Here is a 15,367-nt window from a genome sequence, read left to right as displayed (position 1 = left end):
GTATAAAGGTTTACTACAGAAGAAACAATATAACACAATGTAACAAGTAACTAGTACTGTACATTACTATACAGTATGTAAGATTCTGTATTTTAATTATTTAATACAGTAATTATGTTGCCTTGGATAGATGGTCAGCTAAATGAATTATAAAAAATAACAAAGAACACGGAATTATTGTACTGAATAACTCTGTACTGTAATTAGTAAAATAAACAAATTAATAAAAAATACAGTACAGTAATAAAAGATTACAGAAATAATAAAACTGATAATACTAAAAATAATATACAAGTCAGTAAACATTACCATACAAACTGTCAGTTCAGGTACAGTAATCATTGCCTGTACGCTATTTAAGTCGTCTTTTAGGCCCAAGTTTGAAACCTACTCAGGGGGTAGTCTCGAACTCAGTTGTCTGCATAACTGGGTTAGATAAACTGGTTTAACTGTAATCTGGACGTGAACCGTGTTCGAGTCTGGTTACACAGTATCCTTCGATATCCCCTAGTGCTTTGCGGTAGTATGTTGCCTTAATCCCCCTGGTTACATGAGATGAGAATAAAGATTAGCCTGAATCAAAATACAGGAGGATTTATTCTTGTCATATTCCATTGGTACAGTCAGATATGCTAATGTACTGTAGTACACAAAACTTAAAATTTGTCCAAGACACTTTTTAAATAAAGCTTAGATCACATCACATATTAGCAAGTTAAAAGCCTTTATTTCGACTTTTAAATCAAGTTAAAGAACATCTTATCCGCCCCAGATTTTCCCTTTGTGAAAATGCCCATCTCATTTATTTACTATGGCATGGGCATTTTTTCCCCCATACGAATTATTCCCCTTTTGATTACTTAGGTACTTTCTCATAGCTCCTCCGTTCTGCTCCTGTGTTCAATGAAAATAAACAATAACATTTTGGAGGTGGAAAAAAGAACGAAGAACGTGTATACATTACAGTGGTTTCTGGCATACAGTCATCCAGCAAAGTGTTTTTTCAACAACAGCTGGGTTAAACTAACCCGGTTTCATTACGGCAATCTGGACGCTCTAACACTGTTGGGCTAGGGTTCAGGTAAATTGGTTTAGATCTCTGTTTTTGATTTTTTTTTTGCTCTAATGTGGACAGAGCGTTAGACGACTTCTTCAGCGACTGCTTCTTTTTAAACTTGAGCTCTTTGACAACATAATTCTGACTGCTTTCGTCCCTAAGATTTCTCCAATAATGAACAGTTTGTCTTAAGTGAAACTTTCGATCGTTCAGCGCTGGACATGATAATACTGCATAAATTGAATACTTATCCAACCAGTAAATTTCATTTTGTACATTTTCTTTGCAAGATTTGCTGACATTTAACCTCCTCCTCATATAATAGTGTTCAGTTTAACCACTACAGCTTTGAATAAAAAAAGTTTGTTTGAAAAACTGTGTATAAATTATTTGTAATTCAACAAAATGTGACATTATTGGTAGGGGGTGAATACTTATGTAAAGTGAATACTTTACTCAAAGCCTCCACTAGTGTTTTCTGCTACTATAACAACCTTGACTTGCATAAAGAAGGAAAAACAGTGAGTGAAGTAACTTGCATCATGATTTTCAAGGTGTGGTATCCAAAGCATAATCAACAAATACAGAGAAACATCATCTTTTATTGATAAACTCAGGACTGGAAAAACTAGAAAGCTGTCTAATATGGATGAGCAATACTTGAAGATAATATCCTTACAAAATAGAAAGAAGACAAGCGTTGAATTGAACTGGCAGAAGGCACAGGTGTTGTCCATCCATCAACAGTACAAAGGTCACTTGAAATCAGGACTTAAAGGATGTGTTGCAGGAAGAATACTTCTGTTAAAAGGTTAAAATATGCACAAGAACACAGAAATTGGACTATGGAACAATGGTCAAAGGTGCTTTGGACTGTTGATGGAAGGACAACAACACCTGTGCCTTCTGGTTGTTATAAGGTTGGTATAATAGTAGAAAACACTAGTGGAGGCTTTGAGTAAATTGTTGATGCTCATAATGCATCAGAGTAGAACAGTGCAACATGTCTAAGACTTTTGCACAGCAGCGTATATATATTAGGGCTCCCTCCTAAAGTCCAACTTCCACTGCCTGTGGCAGGAGGGTGACAACAGGTTCAAGACAAAGTAAAGTAGGGTCCCCTCACTCTGGCAGGTTCCACCATGCTGTGAAAGCTCGAGTAACATTCTCGGCCAAAGTGGAAGGGGCACTCACCAACCTGCCTGGCCAGCGTGGTGAATTATAGCCAACCCCCCATGATGAGAGCACAGACAAAAGCATGGCCCTCATTCCCCGGAGGCTGGATAACTGTTGACCAAGGCAGCGGCCGGGTAGGCATGAAGGCAGAGGGTGCTAAGAATCAACGGGTTACGATTTTAGGCTGCCACAGAACACTGACCCTGGCCACGTACAACTGCAGATCTCTTTCAGATTGAGCAAGACTTCAAGAGTTAGAAGAAGAACTTGAAAGAATCAAGTGGGACATCGTAGGACTAAGCGAAGTACAGTGAAAAGACAAGTTTCAAATGTGTCTTTGCTTACATTTCAATCCAGTGCTGTGCTGCTGAAATTCAGGACGGAGCTGCGCTTCAGTAGTTCAAACAGTATTGCCACCGATATGTTTTAATCGCTTTAAAATGTCTGAAATAATTTCAGATTTCTATTGTTGTTTTGATTTGGACCCTGAAGCAGCCTGTAGCCCCTTCATTAACACCGGTAATGGTAGGAAACAAAAGGGAGGCTGCAAATTGACAGACTCAGCACAAGGTTCTATCTAAAAAGACGATTGTGAAGAGACCATAAACAGGGTTCGAAATGAATCCATGCCCAATCATTATTTTATTGCTATTTATTTTAACTATATACTTAGGAGGGTCTTATGGTTTATTGGGACATTCTCCTGCAGTGAATAAAAAAAGAATAGCTCGAATGATATTTCAGTATCCTCTATATATTGTGTATACACAAGTACTCATATATTGTGTGTGTGTTACCATAAGGTATTCCTTTGCTTATTAATTTCTGAAGTGTTAGGGTGGATTTCAATCAAATGCTACAGTAGTTCATTAAATGGTGTAAATTATAAATGAGGCCCTTTAGAACCCAGAGTTGAGCTGTCATGGCCTCATTGAAGCTGTGTGCTCCAGACCAATTATTTGACAAATGAAAAGAAACCAAATGTCTCATAAATATTTTACGAAGAACTGTTTAGAGACAACCTGATGAATAATTGATTTGTAAACCCAAATCAGAGATTAATAAATGATATTCAAAGAGTGATCACTTTCTTGCCATTTCTTGCATGGGTGTTTATCTGATCTGATTGTAAATGGCCATCAGGTGGCTATTTAGCGATTTCCCCATTAACAACTTACTGTAATTTTTAGCCTGTAACTCACACCCTGTATAACAGGTATGGCGGATCAACCTTTGTTTAAATTGTTGTATAACATGCGCCTCATGTAAAAAACACCATACGTATTGAAGTATATCTAGTGAGCCCTTTTTTCAAATTTTACATTTTATCAATGTCTTATATTAAAATTAATAAAACATTTTTCTAATCATTAACACATAATTGCCAAGTTGTGTTATTATTATTATTATAATCAGTAGTAGTCGCTTACAGCCCTATAGATTATATTAGAACTCCCGGAGTTTACAGTCTTACTATGTAGAGGCAGCTGTAAGATTATACAGTTTGTTGTGTACAGGTCGCGTGGGCATCTTAACTGACTTCACCACAGCACACAAACTGGCAGTTTAATGAAAGTGACGACCAGATTTCAAAATGTTACTGATAAAAACAGACATGTTTGTTGAAAATCAGGAAAATACTAACACAAGAAAAAAGAAAAAAGTGATATAAATGTGCTAAAACTTTTTGTAAAAGTTGGAAGAAAATGGAGAAAACAGGAAAATTCATCAAATACCAGTACAGTAACAAAGACAGGTATTTAACCCGACACAAATATGAAAGTTCAATTTACTACAGTAACCAAACAGACTTCACAAAAACAAAAGAATGTTTAGTGGCAAAACAAAAGCATTACAAAAAACAAGGGAAGGGAAATGGCCAAATGTGCTACTCTTTCACGCTATTGTAAATGGCTAGTACAACTAATAATAACAAATAAAGTACTCCAAAGTGCAATAAAGTGAAAAGCTTGTAATTGTATCTTGGGCTTCTGGGCACATGGATACTCCACCTTCGGTCTCATCATTAATCTTATTATTGTTATTGATTTTTTTTTTTTTAATTGCTTGTGTTGTCACGTGTAACATAAAAATGCAATCCAAAAGGATTCAGCAGTTCTGTAAAATGATCTAAAATACAACTGTAGCAAATCCTGTCAGGGAATAGGTTGATAAAATGAGCCCCTAATTAATGGGATCTATGCAACAGTTTGTTGAGAGCCTAGGCATGTAGGCACTTTGGTGAATATATTTTAATAGCCTTCAATAAACACTCAACCACTCACAATAACAAGTGTGCAGCATGTAGAACTGTATACAACAGAAACATTTTAATTCAGTGCCATAACATTCCCTTCCACACACATCCACACAGTCTGCTTGTTGCTGAAGATGAGTAAATTATAAGAATGTTACATCCTGGTCTGGATTTTGGAGAGCGATTTCTTGATTTTTATATTTGAAGTACATTATATATTCTATTTCCTACACTCTGAAGAAAGCATACGATATGCCAGATGTCAAGACCTAAGGGAACAAATAAAATATAGCATTGTGTATTTTTATTTTCAGTTTATCCAATGCAACAAAAAATATATATATTCAACAGCTGAAGATTTTATAATCATTGCATTCAATATATATTATCTAATTTTTAATAACTTGCAGATTACATGCAGAAACAGGTTGCTTTAAAACTATTTTGAATACTTTTTAAATAGAAATGATCACTGTCCGTCAGTTTGTGTTATGTCTTCGTTTATAATACATTTTAGTTTCACAAAATGCCCATGATTACCAAGTCATGCAGATTGCATAAACGAAACAGTAGTATACCATCAATTATTCAATTTTTATTGAGAAGGGATTTTCAAATTGTTAAAACAGTTGAAACACATCTCTATTGTATTTAAATATCATGTTAAATAGCCAGTACGTATTTAGACATAGATATATAATCTAATTTTGCAAACTGGTTGTATTATACTAAATGACCAGGACATGTAATTTTGTATTAGATTTTAGTAGTTTTAATTTCTGTATAAAATGCAATTGTTTTTGTTAACCTTACAGTATGACCCTTGAAATTGAGTATTTTGATCAGTTGAGCTACAGTAGCTCCATCTGTGGTCTGTTAGGTGATAAAGCCCTAAGACAGTCAAAGCAGAGTCCCTGATTATCGGGTGCCACCCTCCGGCCCTGCTTGTCATTGCACTCACCAGGAGTCTAGGATATGTTTTAATTTATTATAAGCAGTTAAGATAAGAATCCATGCGGTTCAAGTAGCCATCGCCGTCAATCTACTGCAATGTTGGGAACTATCTGTAACTACACGTATTGCCATTAAGTCTTATATTTTTTTAGCTGTGTTTTTGAGAATGCTATGTAGTTACAATTACTAGAATTTAATTGGATTGGGAATAAATATAGTCACAAAAAAAAGTATTTGCCCCCTATACTTAATGTAAAATCATTCAAGAAAATACATTAAATGCAAGCATTTAGTGAACATTAGCCACTAATTAATATGACAAAGACCAAAATACACAATTTCTAGTAGTTTAACAAACAATCTTTGTAAAAAAAAATAACTTAAGGCATTTCAAATGTTTGTACAAGACAAAATAATTGGCACCTTTACATTAAAGGTCTGTAAAAAATGTATAGAACCAATTAAACGATCTGTTAATTGATTGAAAACCATTACACCATAATTAAGCTGCATTACAAAGTCTATAGCCAAACAAGTTGTAGTTATTTCCAAAATATATTGAAGAAAAACCTTTTGGCAACAAACCAGATGATGGTCAAAACAAAGCAGCTGGAATCACATTTGAGAAAAGCACTTGTAGCAGACTACAACAAAGGAAATAGCTACACAGCAGTATTAAAGACATATGGAATACCAAAATGAACAATCAGCAATAAGCAAGAAGTGCCACATAACAAATTAAACTGAAACCTTGAAAGAAGTGGACCTCCAAAGAAGTTTATGGGTACAGGAGGTAGGAGAATCATCCAAGCAGCTAAAAAACATTCAAGATTAAAAGCCAAGGACTTAAAGAAAATGTAGAAGCACCAGACATAATAGTGCGTGAAAGAACTGTACAAAGACATCTGAACACTGAAGAATTGTAAGCATGTAGACCTCCCTGCAATCCACTTTTAAAGGACATTCATAAAACAAACCATCTTAAATGTGCCAAGAAATATAAACTGGAATCTAAAGTATTCTTTAACAAAATTCTGTGGTCCAGTGAGACCAAAATATAACTTTTCTCCAAAAACCGACAATAGTATGTTATTATTATTTGTTTATTTAGCAGATGCCTTTATCCAAGGCGACTTACAGAGACTAGGGTGTGTGAACTATGCATCAAGAGAAACAAGGGAAAGCCTTCAATGAAGAAAACCTTGTACCTACAGTGAGACATGGAAGTGGTTCGATCGTGATATAGGGGTGTTTTAGTAATTCAGGGACTAGAGACCAAGTGATTGAAGACCAAATGAATGCAGCTATGTATCAAAAGATTCTGCAAAGTACAATGATAACATCTTAGACTGATTGGCAGGCAGTTTATCTTCTGACACGACAACGACCCAAAGCATACAACTAAGTCAACTATGTTCTTGAAGAAAACGATTCTGGAATGACCTTCCCAATCACCAGATCTCAATCCAATAGAAATGCTTTGGACTGATCTGAAAAACATGTAGTCAAGCATTGTGTATCCAATCTGTCTGAACTGAAGGAAATATGTAAGACAGATTTCACCAACAAGATGTAACAAACAGGTTATAAATGAGCATAAATGTCTGAAAGCCGTAATAAAAGCAAAAGGAGGACATATAAAATACTAAAGAAGAGGTGCCAATACTTTTGTCATGAACAAATACTTTAAATGAAATAAGTTTGTAGGGTTAGAAATTAAGAAATTATTGAAGGAAACTGAATTTACCAGAGATAAGTTGTCTTCATAGGAAAAGAGATTTTGTCTGCATAGCAAACAACTATATTAAGAATGCAGACAAGGAAAAAGGAACCAAGTGTTGTGATTTGACATTTAAGGTGAATTAGAAATGAGAGTATATCCGTCCGAAGAGGGTAGACTTTGATTGAACTCAAGATTGCAAAGCAAGTTGTGGAATATCATATGGCAAGAATGTGATGAAAGCAATGTTCTGTGTAAACAACTACGTTGAGAAAAGAGGAAGTATAGAATGTAGACATAGGAGGTCATTTTACACAGCATGCAAGCTTGTTTATCTGTTTGTAATTGAGAGCACATGCAAGCACTTAGTGAGACATTGTGCTGAGATATGCCCAACATGACTACCAATGGGAAGGTAATATGGCTGATAATCAAACAATTGTTTTAATGCTAGTGACCATTTTAACATGTCTAATGTTAATCTCTTCTTACGCATGTGTGCTTTCAGAATCACTACATATAATACTGTTTAAGTTCAGTCATTCTTATCTTAATTATAATTGTAAATGACAATAACGAATCAATATTTTAAATGTAAGAAATGAAAGACTTTGCCTTACATATGACTAAATTCTCTACCTTACATATAATTAAACCTTACATCTAACTAAATCAACAAGTTTATTTATTTATTTATTTTTATAAAGATTATTTGTTAAATTACTAGAAATGGTGTATTTTGCTTTTTGTTGTATTAAAGATTGGTTAAAGTTTAAAGGTACAATTTAGTGTTTGTTTAAAAGGGTTTTCAAAATAATAGATGATATATAATTCTATAATAAAGCAAGTATTTCCTTCTACCAGCCTAATACTTGTTGGGGGTACCTAAAATAGCTTTTTAAGTTCAGTAATGTGGTATTACGGAAATACCCTAATACAATTCAACAGAGTAAAGCATGTTAAAGCACAGGTAAGCACTGTAAAGCCCAGAGAGGTATGTTAAAGCATATTTAAAACTAAGCCATGGTAAGCTATGATAAATGCATAATATAACTGTGGGAAAAGCATGAGAAAAATTACTGTGCGATGGTAAACATTTATAAGGGTAGGACAAACAAGTATATAATATGTTTAACTGATTAAACACACATCAGAACAATGTAATGATAAAATGTATTTAATTTAGGAGGGTGCACATTAGACATATGTTGAAAACGTGGAAAATAAAGCATAAAGCATTGTGCACATGATGTATTATAGAGGTGGGTGCAGATATCTATTTGTACAAAAACTAAACTCTTTACATCTACAACATTATTGCATTCTGTACAGATAACTTACAATATTTACAACATAGCCAGTTGCCCTTTGTTACTATCCTAGTCATTCAATCTAAACTAACACATTTTAAAATTATTTAAAATAAATACCCTGTAGTTACCTCAGTCCCTTTGCATTGCAGTGTCAAAACAAACTCATTATATGCTCCTGCTCCTTAAAGGTAATCTTGGTATGGGCATGAACTTTTATATTAAGTAATGCATTCTTCTTGTTTTTTGTTTTGTTGCCACTTTGTATAATTTGCTGTTCCAATTTTTACATCCTGGTCACTTTCAGAAGTTAAAGTACCCCTTGGCCTCAATAGAGCACTCAGAAATATGTCTAATTTCTAAGTACATCTGGTAAAGCACAGTCTAACCATTCGCCATAAACGACGCCCCTACTGGAGGCAATAAATACAACAGTATGAAATAACACTTGGGACAGTGTTGCGTTTCTTACATCCACTGGGTGCAGAATGTTGCAGGGGAACAACAGGTGTGCTGTTGATATTCCATACACGCACCAAGATGTACTTTACAGCTGTTTACATGAAAGCAAGCATATTAAACCATTTTACTAGAAAAATCTAATCTGGAAGAAGAGAAACTTTGTAAATCTTCCCAAAATATACAATGTCTATGCTAAAACTTGATAGTAAATATATACACTGCTGTGCAAAAGTCTTAGACATGTTGCATTTTTCTATTCTGATGCATTATGAGCATCAACAATTTACTCAAAGATTCCACTAGTGTTTTCTATTATTATAACAACCTTGACTTGCATAAAGAAGGAAAAACGTTGAGTGAAACAGCTCGCATCACTCGATTTTCAAGGTCTGGTGTCCGAAGCATATCGACAAGAACAAGAAAGCTGTCCTTCCTGACGTTTACCATTGAGTACCAGTGAATGGCAAGTGACTTCCACACTGAGTGTTTTAAAAGCCGAATAGAAGAGCATTTTCCTCTCACCCGGGGCACTGACATTGTTATTGCCATACTGGTGTACCAAGGCTGTAAATTACTTTTCAGTAGTACCCGATTGTAAACGTGAGGGAGGACACATTTTCTTGTTTTGAAATCATCACATTAATGAATGAATTTATTGAATACCTGTCAATAAAGTATTCGTAAAGGCAATTCTAAGTACGAATACAAGCTTTTGCACACACTTATAGTCAAGCTTGTATTAGTTTATTGTTGATTCAATACAAGTTATTAATAGGATACTTAATATAATTTACATTTTCTTAATCTGTACTGTCTTATTTCTATAATATCCTATTATACGTGTCTGTATGATTCTATATTGTTATTTCTGCTTAGATAATTATTTGCCATGATTTCTGAACTTGCTATTCCCTTGCTTCTGAAAAGGCTGATCAAGGCTGAGTGTGGGGAAGTGATGTGGGGAAGCATATCAGTGTTGCACAAGCTTCAGTGCCTAAATTCTTTACTAACAGGCTTCAATGCAAAGGGTAATGTTAATATTCTTCCCCACCTCTGTCCCACAATCAGCATTTAGGAGTCTTTTGAGAAGCAATTCTTGCTGAAATACTTAGTAAGCATGGCAAAAATAGATCTTAGCAGGTACGATAATACAGAATCGCACAGAACCCACATGATAAGAATTTAAGAAAGTAAGAAATGTAATATTAGGAAAACATAGATATGTGATATAAAAGCATCCTTTTAACAAATCACATAATTACCAGACAGGAGTCTTGCATTTCCCGGTATGCACCAATACACCTAGCATTATATAGTACACAGAGTTATCAAGATGGGGTTCGGAATAAACAGTGGAATAATTGACCATGAATCCGAAAGCATCAGAACAATGACTACTGCTCAGCAGCGTGCTCTCTCCTGCAGCGGTTCTTGAAGTGCCGCTGAATGTTCATCGTCACCTCTCTCTGCAGGTTGCGGCTGTTCATCTTGCCCCCCGATCGCACCCAGGGGTGCTGCAGGACCTGCAGAGCAGTGTACCGCTTGTGCTCATCAACCACCAGCAGCTTGCTGATCAGGTCTTTGGCACCTGCAGTGAAATATGACAAAGTGAGGATTAGTGTAAGAAATGGCTGGGTAGAAATCAGGAATCTTTAAAATGACCTTTGTAAAAGGAGACTGGCAAAGTTTTCCATTTTACAACATTTGCAAGTAGTCCAGCAGTAGGCTTACAGTTACAGTTTTTAACAAGTAATGAGATGAACACGATTTTGTAAATAATGATTATGTATTATCCCGATTGTATTGAAATCTTTCATCTGATTTTGCAAACTATCATAATAAGCTTAATCCGTTCATTTATTGTAACGTTTTCATGTTTAGGAAGTAGTACTCAGGGAGATGGTGTTGAATTCTCAAAATGTTTGTTTTACTTGAAACTACAGAGAATACCTGTCAGGGGCCGGAATTCACGGTACCAAAATAATAACCTTATGTTTTAGTCTTGGCACTTTCACTGCATATTCTCTCCGGTCACAGCTCACACGCTTGCTCAGTCACACCCACAGTTTCTCCTTCAAGTTCAGCGCTGGACTGTCTCCAGTCCCCAGGCTCATGCACCCCCTTATTATATAACCTCCTGTCGTTTCCCGCCGCTATGCGGCTCATGAACCAATCACATCCATGCACTGCAACCCCAGAAAACAGCAACACACATTCTGCTCACTCATTCACTCCCCCTTCCCATGCTAAGTAATGGTGTGACCCATTCCCCTTACAATACATGTAACATGAAAGACAGATGAGACAAATTGAACAGACAAGTCATACAACAAAGCAATTGTCCGGGTCATTACAATATATATTTTTTAATTTTAAAGTAAAAATATATGAAACCATGACGATCTTTATGTACAAAAATCTTCACTAACACACAATTGAACAAGAACTGTTGTGTATTTATTTTCGTTCCTAAATAAGAATGTGACAATAGACACATGTATTTGTTCTGCAAATGCACCCTATGATAGTAAAAGTTTTGGCTGTCGCATGTAGGCACAATTTCTATCTTATAGCATTGTCTTTTTGCATCACTTTTAAATCTGCTATCTGCTACTCTCTGGAGCCCCTTTGTGCTGATATGGCTTCACAATGATATGGCTTCAGCCTTCATAATAAAGATATACTTATAAAATATAGTGGTATTCATGAATATCACATTGTTGTTATTCTTAATTAGTTCTACTACCAATATACAGTTGAACTGCTAAAAACATTCAGAGGTGTATAGAATAAATAATAGTAAGTAACCATTTATTTAAGTGCAATTCAATACATTTAAAAACGATAAGTATTGCACTGGACATGACAATTGTGTGACTGATGGTGACCTCTTTTCTTTGCTCGTGCCTGGTTGGCACAGTCTGACATTGAAGCAAAATGGGCGTGGGTGTTCTCTGTTTTAGTAATGTAGTAATTAGGCCAGTAGGGGATTATAGACGTCAAAATACATCAATTCCCATATCATAGAGAGGCGTCAAAGGTGGTGGCTATATGTTGTGCAATGTGGCTACAGAGAAGTCATTAATAAGAACATAAGAACATAAGAAGAACATAAGAAAGTTTACAAACGAGAGGAGGCCATTCAGCCCATCTTGCTCGTTTGGTTGTTAGTAGCTTATTGATCCCAGAATCTCGTCAAGCAGCTTCTTGAAGGATCCCAGGGTGTCAGCTTCAACAACATTACTGGGGAGTTGGTTCCAGACCCTCACAATTCTCTGTGTAAAAAAGTGCCTCCTATTTTCTGTTCTGAATGCCCCTTTATCTAATCTCCATTTATGACCCCTGGTCCTTTTTTCTTTTTTCTTTTTTCAAGTCAAAGAAGTCCCCCGGGTTGACATTGTCTATACCTTTTAGGATTTTGAATGTTTGAATCAGATCGCCGCGTAGTCTTCTTTGTTCAAGACTGAATAGATTCAATTCTTTTAGCCTGTCTGCATACGACATGCCTTTTAAACCCGGGATAATTCTGGTTGCTCTTCTTTGCACTCTTTCTAGAGCAGCAATATCCTTTTTGTAACGAGGTGACCAGAACTGAACACAATATTCAAGGTGAGGTCTTACTAATGCATTGTAGAGTTTTAACATTACTTCCCTTGATTTAAATTCAATTGTCCAGATGAAGACATTTCTGAGTCAACATAAACTCCTAGGTCTTTTTCATAGTCCCCTTCTTCAATTTCACTATCTCCCATGTGATATTTATAATGCACATTTTTATTGCCCGCATGCAATACTTTACACTTTTCTCTATTAAATTTCATTTGCCATGTGTCTGCCCAATTTTGAATGCGGTCTAGATCATTTTGAATGACCTTTGCTGCTTCAACAGTGTCTGCCACTCCTCCTATTTTTGTGTCGTCTGCAAATTTAACGAGTTTGCTTACTATATCACAGTCTAAATCATTAATGTAGATTAGGAATAGCAGAGGACCTAATACTGATCCCTGTGGTACACCACTGGTCACCTCACTCCATTTCGAGGTTTCTCCTCTAATCAGTACTTTCTGTTTTCTACATGTTAACCACTCCCTAATCCATGTGCATGCATTTCCTTGAATCCCTACTGCGTTCAGTTTGAGAATTAATCTTTTATGCGGGACTTTGTCAAAAGCTTTCTGGAAATCTAAATAGACCATGTCGTATGCTTTGCAGTTATCCATTTTCAATTTTGCATCCTCAAAAAAGTCAAGTGGGTGGTTTGTCTTCAACATAAACAAACTTGAGGTGCAGTGTTTTAAAGCTGCACTTACCATCGGAGATGTTGTCCCAGTAGGGGGACAGGAACTCGTACTCCCCGAGCTGGATGATTTCAAACAGCTCCTCCTGGTCTCTCTCCAGACTGCGAAATGGAGGGAAACCACACAGCAGGATGTAGAGGATCACACCAGTGGCCCACATGTCAACTTGCAGACCATAACCTCAGAAAAATAACAACACCAAACACCGATATTATATAGTATAGATTCATTAACATGAGTTGGATACAGCAACATGAATGGAATAGCATAAGTGGTATAACATGGAAACAAATGGAAACTCCCCCAATGAAAGTCAAGATCTGCCAGGTAAAATAATCCCTGAATTTATTGATTTAATATTAAAAATGTACATATTTTATTGATATTCGTTTTAAATACTGTATATACTTTTGGTATAAACAGAATATAGACAGACTGTTGCCTCTAGATGTGTCCTCCAGTTAAAGCTATTATAGGACAAGTGCTTAGGTATCTCCTTGTTTTAGGGTCCTGGGTTTTAATCAAAAAGTCAGTCAAGTGCAACTTCTACTCTTAGTGTGACTAAATCAGCCATTGCTATCAATGTGCTCAATGGATTGTTTTAAAACAGGACAACAGTATTTGGAGCTTTTTTTTTTATCCATTCCAGGAATTTACTCAGTAAATGTTAACCAGTAATTATTATTATTATTATTATTATTATTATTTGTTTATTTAGCAGACGCCTTTATCCAAGGCGACTTACAGAGACTAGGGTGTGTGAACTATGCATCAGCTGCAGAGTCACTTACAATTACGTCTCACCCGAAAGACGGAGCACAAGGAGGTTAAGTGACTTGCTCAGGGTCACACAATGAGTCAGTGGCTGAGGTGGGATTTGAACCGGGTACCTCCAGGTTACAAACCCTTTTCTTTAACCACTGGACCACACAGCCTCCTAATACATAAACTTTTTTGTATTGAGGCTGTGTGGTCCAGTGGTTAACGAAAAGGGCTGGTAACCAGAAGGTCCCCTGTTCAAATCCCGGCTAACTCACTGTGTGACCCTGAGCAAATCACTCAACCTCCTTGTGCTCTGTCTTTCAGGTGAGATGATGTTGCTGTAAGTGACTGCAGCTGATGCATAGTTCACACACACTAGTCTCTGTAAGTTGCCTTGGATAAAGGCGTCTGCTAAATAAACAAATAATAATTAGCCTGTTTCCATGTAACATGCATAATAGCTATTTGATTCTGCTCATTTAAAGGGCATTTCCACAACCAGGTTTACCTTTTTCAGAGAGTATTTCCGGAGCCACATACGTAGGCGTCCCGCAGACTGTGAAAATCGGTTCAGTCACCTCCATTGCAAGACCAAAGTCTGCCAGTTTTAGTGTGGTGCTTCCATCCTCATTATGTTGAACCTTGTTTCAATAAAGCACAAAACTTCAGTCAGTATAAAAAACAAAGACTATCAGCAAAACACCATTATGGCTTTCACCAGGTACACATACAATAACTACATTTACCTGGGCAAAAAACGTTTTTTTAAGTAATGAGAATATCCAAAAAAACACAACACAGATGCTGTTGTTATCACACAAGAGGGCAGAACAAACAACAGGTTGCAGTACTATTGTGTTCTGTATATTTGGTAGAGCCGATGACTAAAAAAGCAAAAGCATTGGTGATTATTTTACTTTAATTTCATGTTCAATGTTTATACATTTCTAAGTATTATGTTAACAAAAACAAAAGGAAAAGGCACACTGCCAATTGTTTACTCAAAATAAAAGGCTTTCAAACCTATCAGTGCTACAATACACTTTTCTGTGAACCTATGGAGTCATTTGACCCTCATCATCTTTTCATTTCCCTTCTTTTTTTTCACCCACTGATTTTTTCTTTCTAATCATTTCAATTCTGATAACACAGGGAACAGGCCTAGTTTCCACCAGATGAAGTGATGTGAAACCTTTTAATGTATTTAAATGCATTTCTTAATGTCAATAACAAATTGTATGCACTTTCAGTAGATATTTCCATTACCGGCACCTTTACACATATTTGTTGCTGTACCTGTATTCTGGAGTCTAGTAAATTGGTTTTGAATGTCTGTATCCAAACTACGTGCAAAACTACACTGACTTCTTT

The 15,367-nt window shown here is 36.0% G+C and overlaps 1 protein-coding gene across 2 annotated transcripts in view; it reads right to left on the bottom strand.

Moving 5' to 3' along the window:
- Window positions 1-2,010: 2,010 nt before the first annotated feature.
- The window catches only part of LOC117399833 (serine/threonine-protein kinase DCLK3-like), a 32,723-nt gene continuing 19,366 nt past the window's right edge, over window positions 2,011-15,367 (bottom strand). For both annotated transcript variants that reach the window (XM_033999238.3, XM_059022839.1), the window contains exons 3-5: window positions 14,505-14,637; window positions 13,247-13,414; window positions 2,011-10,524 (exon numbers count right to left, since the gene is read on the bottom strand). In XM_033999238.3, the coding sequence (XP_033855129.3) occupies window positions 10,331-10,524; window positions 13,247-13,414; window positions 14,505-14,637 (495 nt within the window). In that variant the 3' untranslated portion in view covers window positions 2,011-10,330. The remainder of the gene's footprint in view (window positions 10,525-13,246; window positions 13,415-14,504; window positions 14,638-15,367) is intronic.

The sequence above is a fragment of the Acipenser ruthenus genome, chromosome 4 (assembly GCF_902713425.1).
Source record: "Acipenser ruthenus chromosome 4, fAciRut3.2 maternal haplotype, whole genome shotgun sequence".
Classification (NCBI taxonomy): domain Eukaryota; kingdom Metazoa; phylum Chordata; class Actinopteri; order Acipenseriformes; family Acipenseridae; genus Acipenser; species Acipenser ruthenus.
Note: the sequence above shows the minus strand (reverse complement) of the source record. Positions and strands in the feature narration are given on the sequence as shown.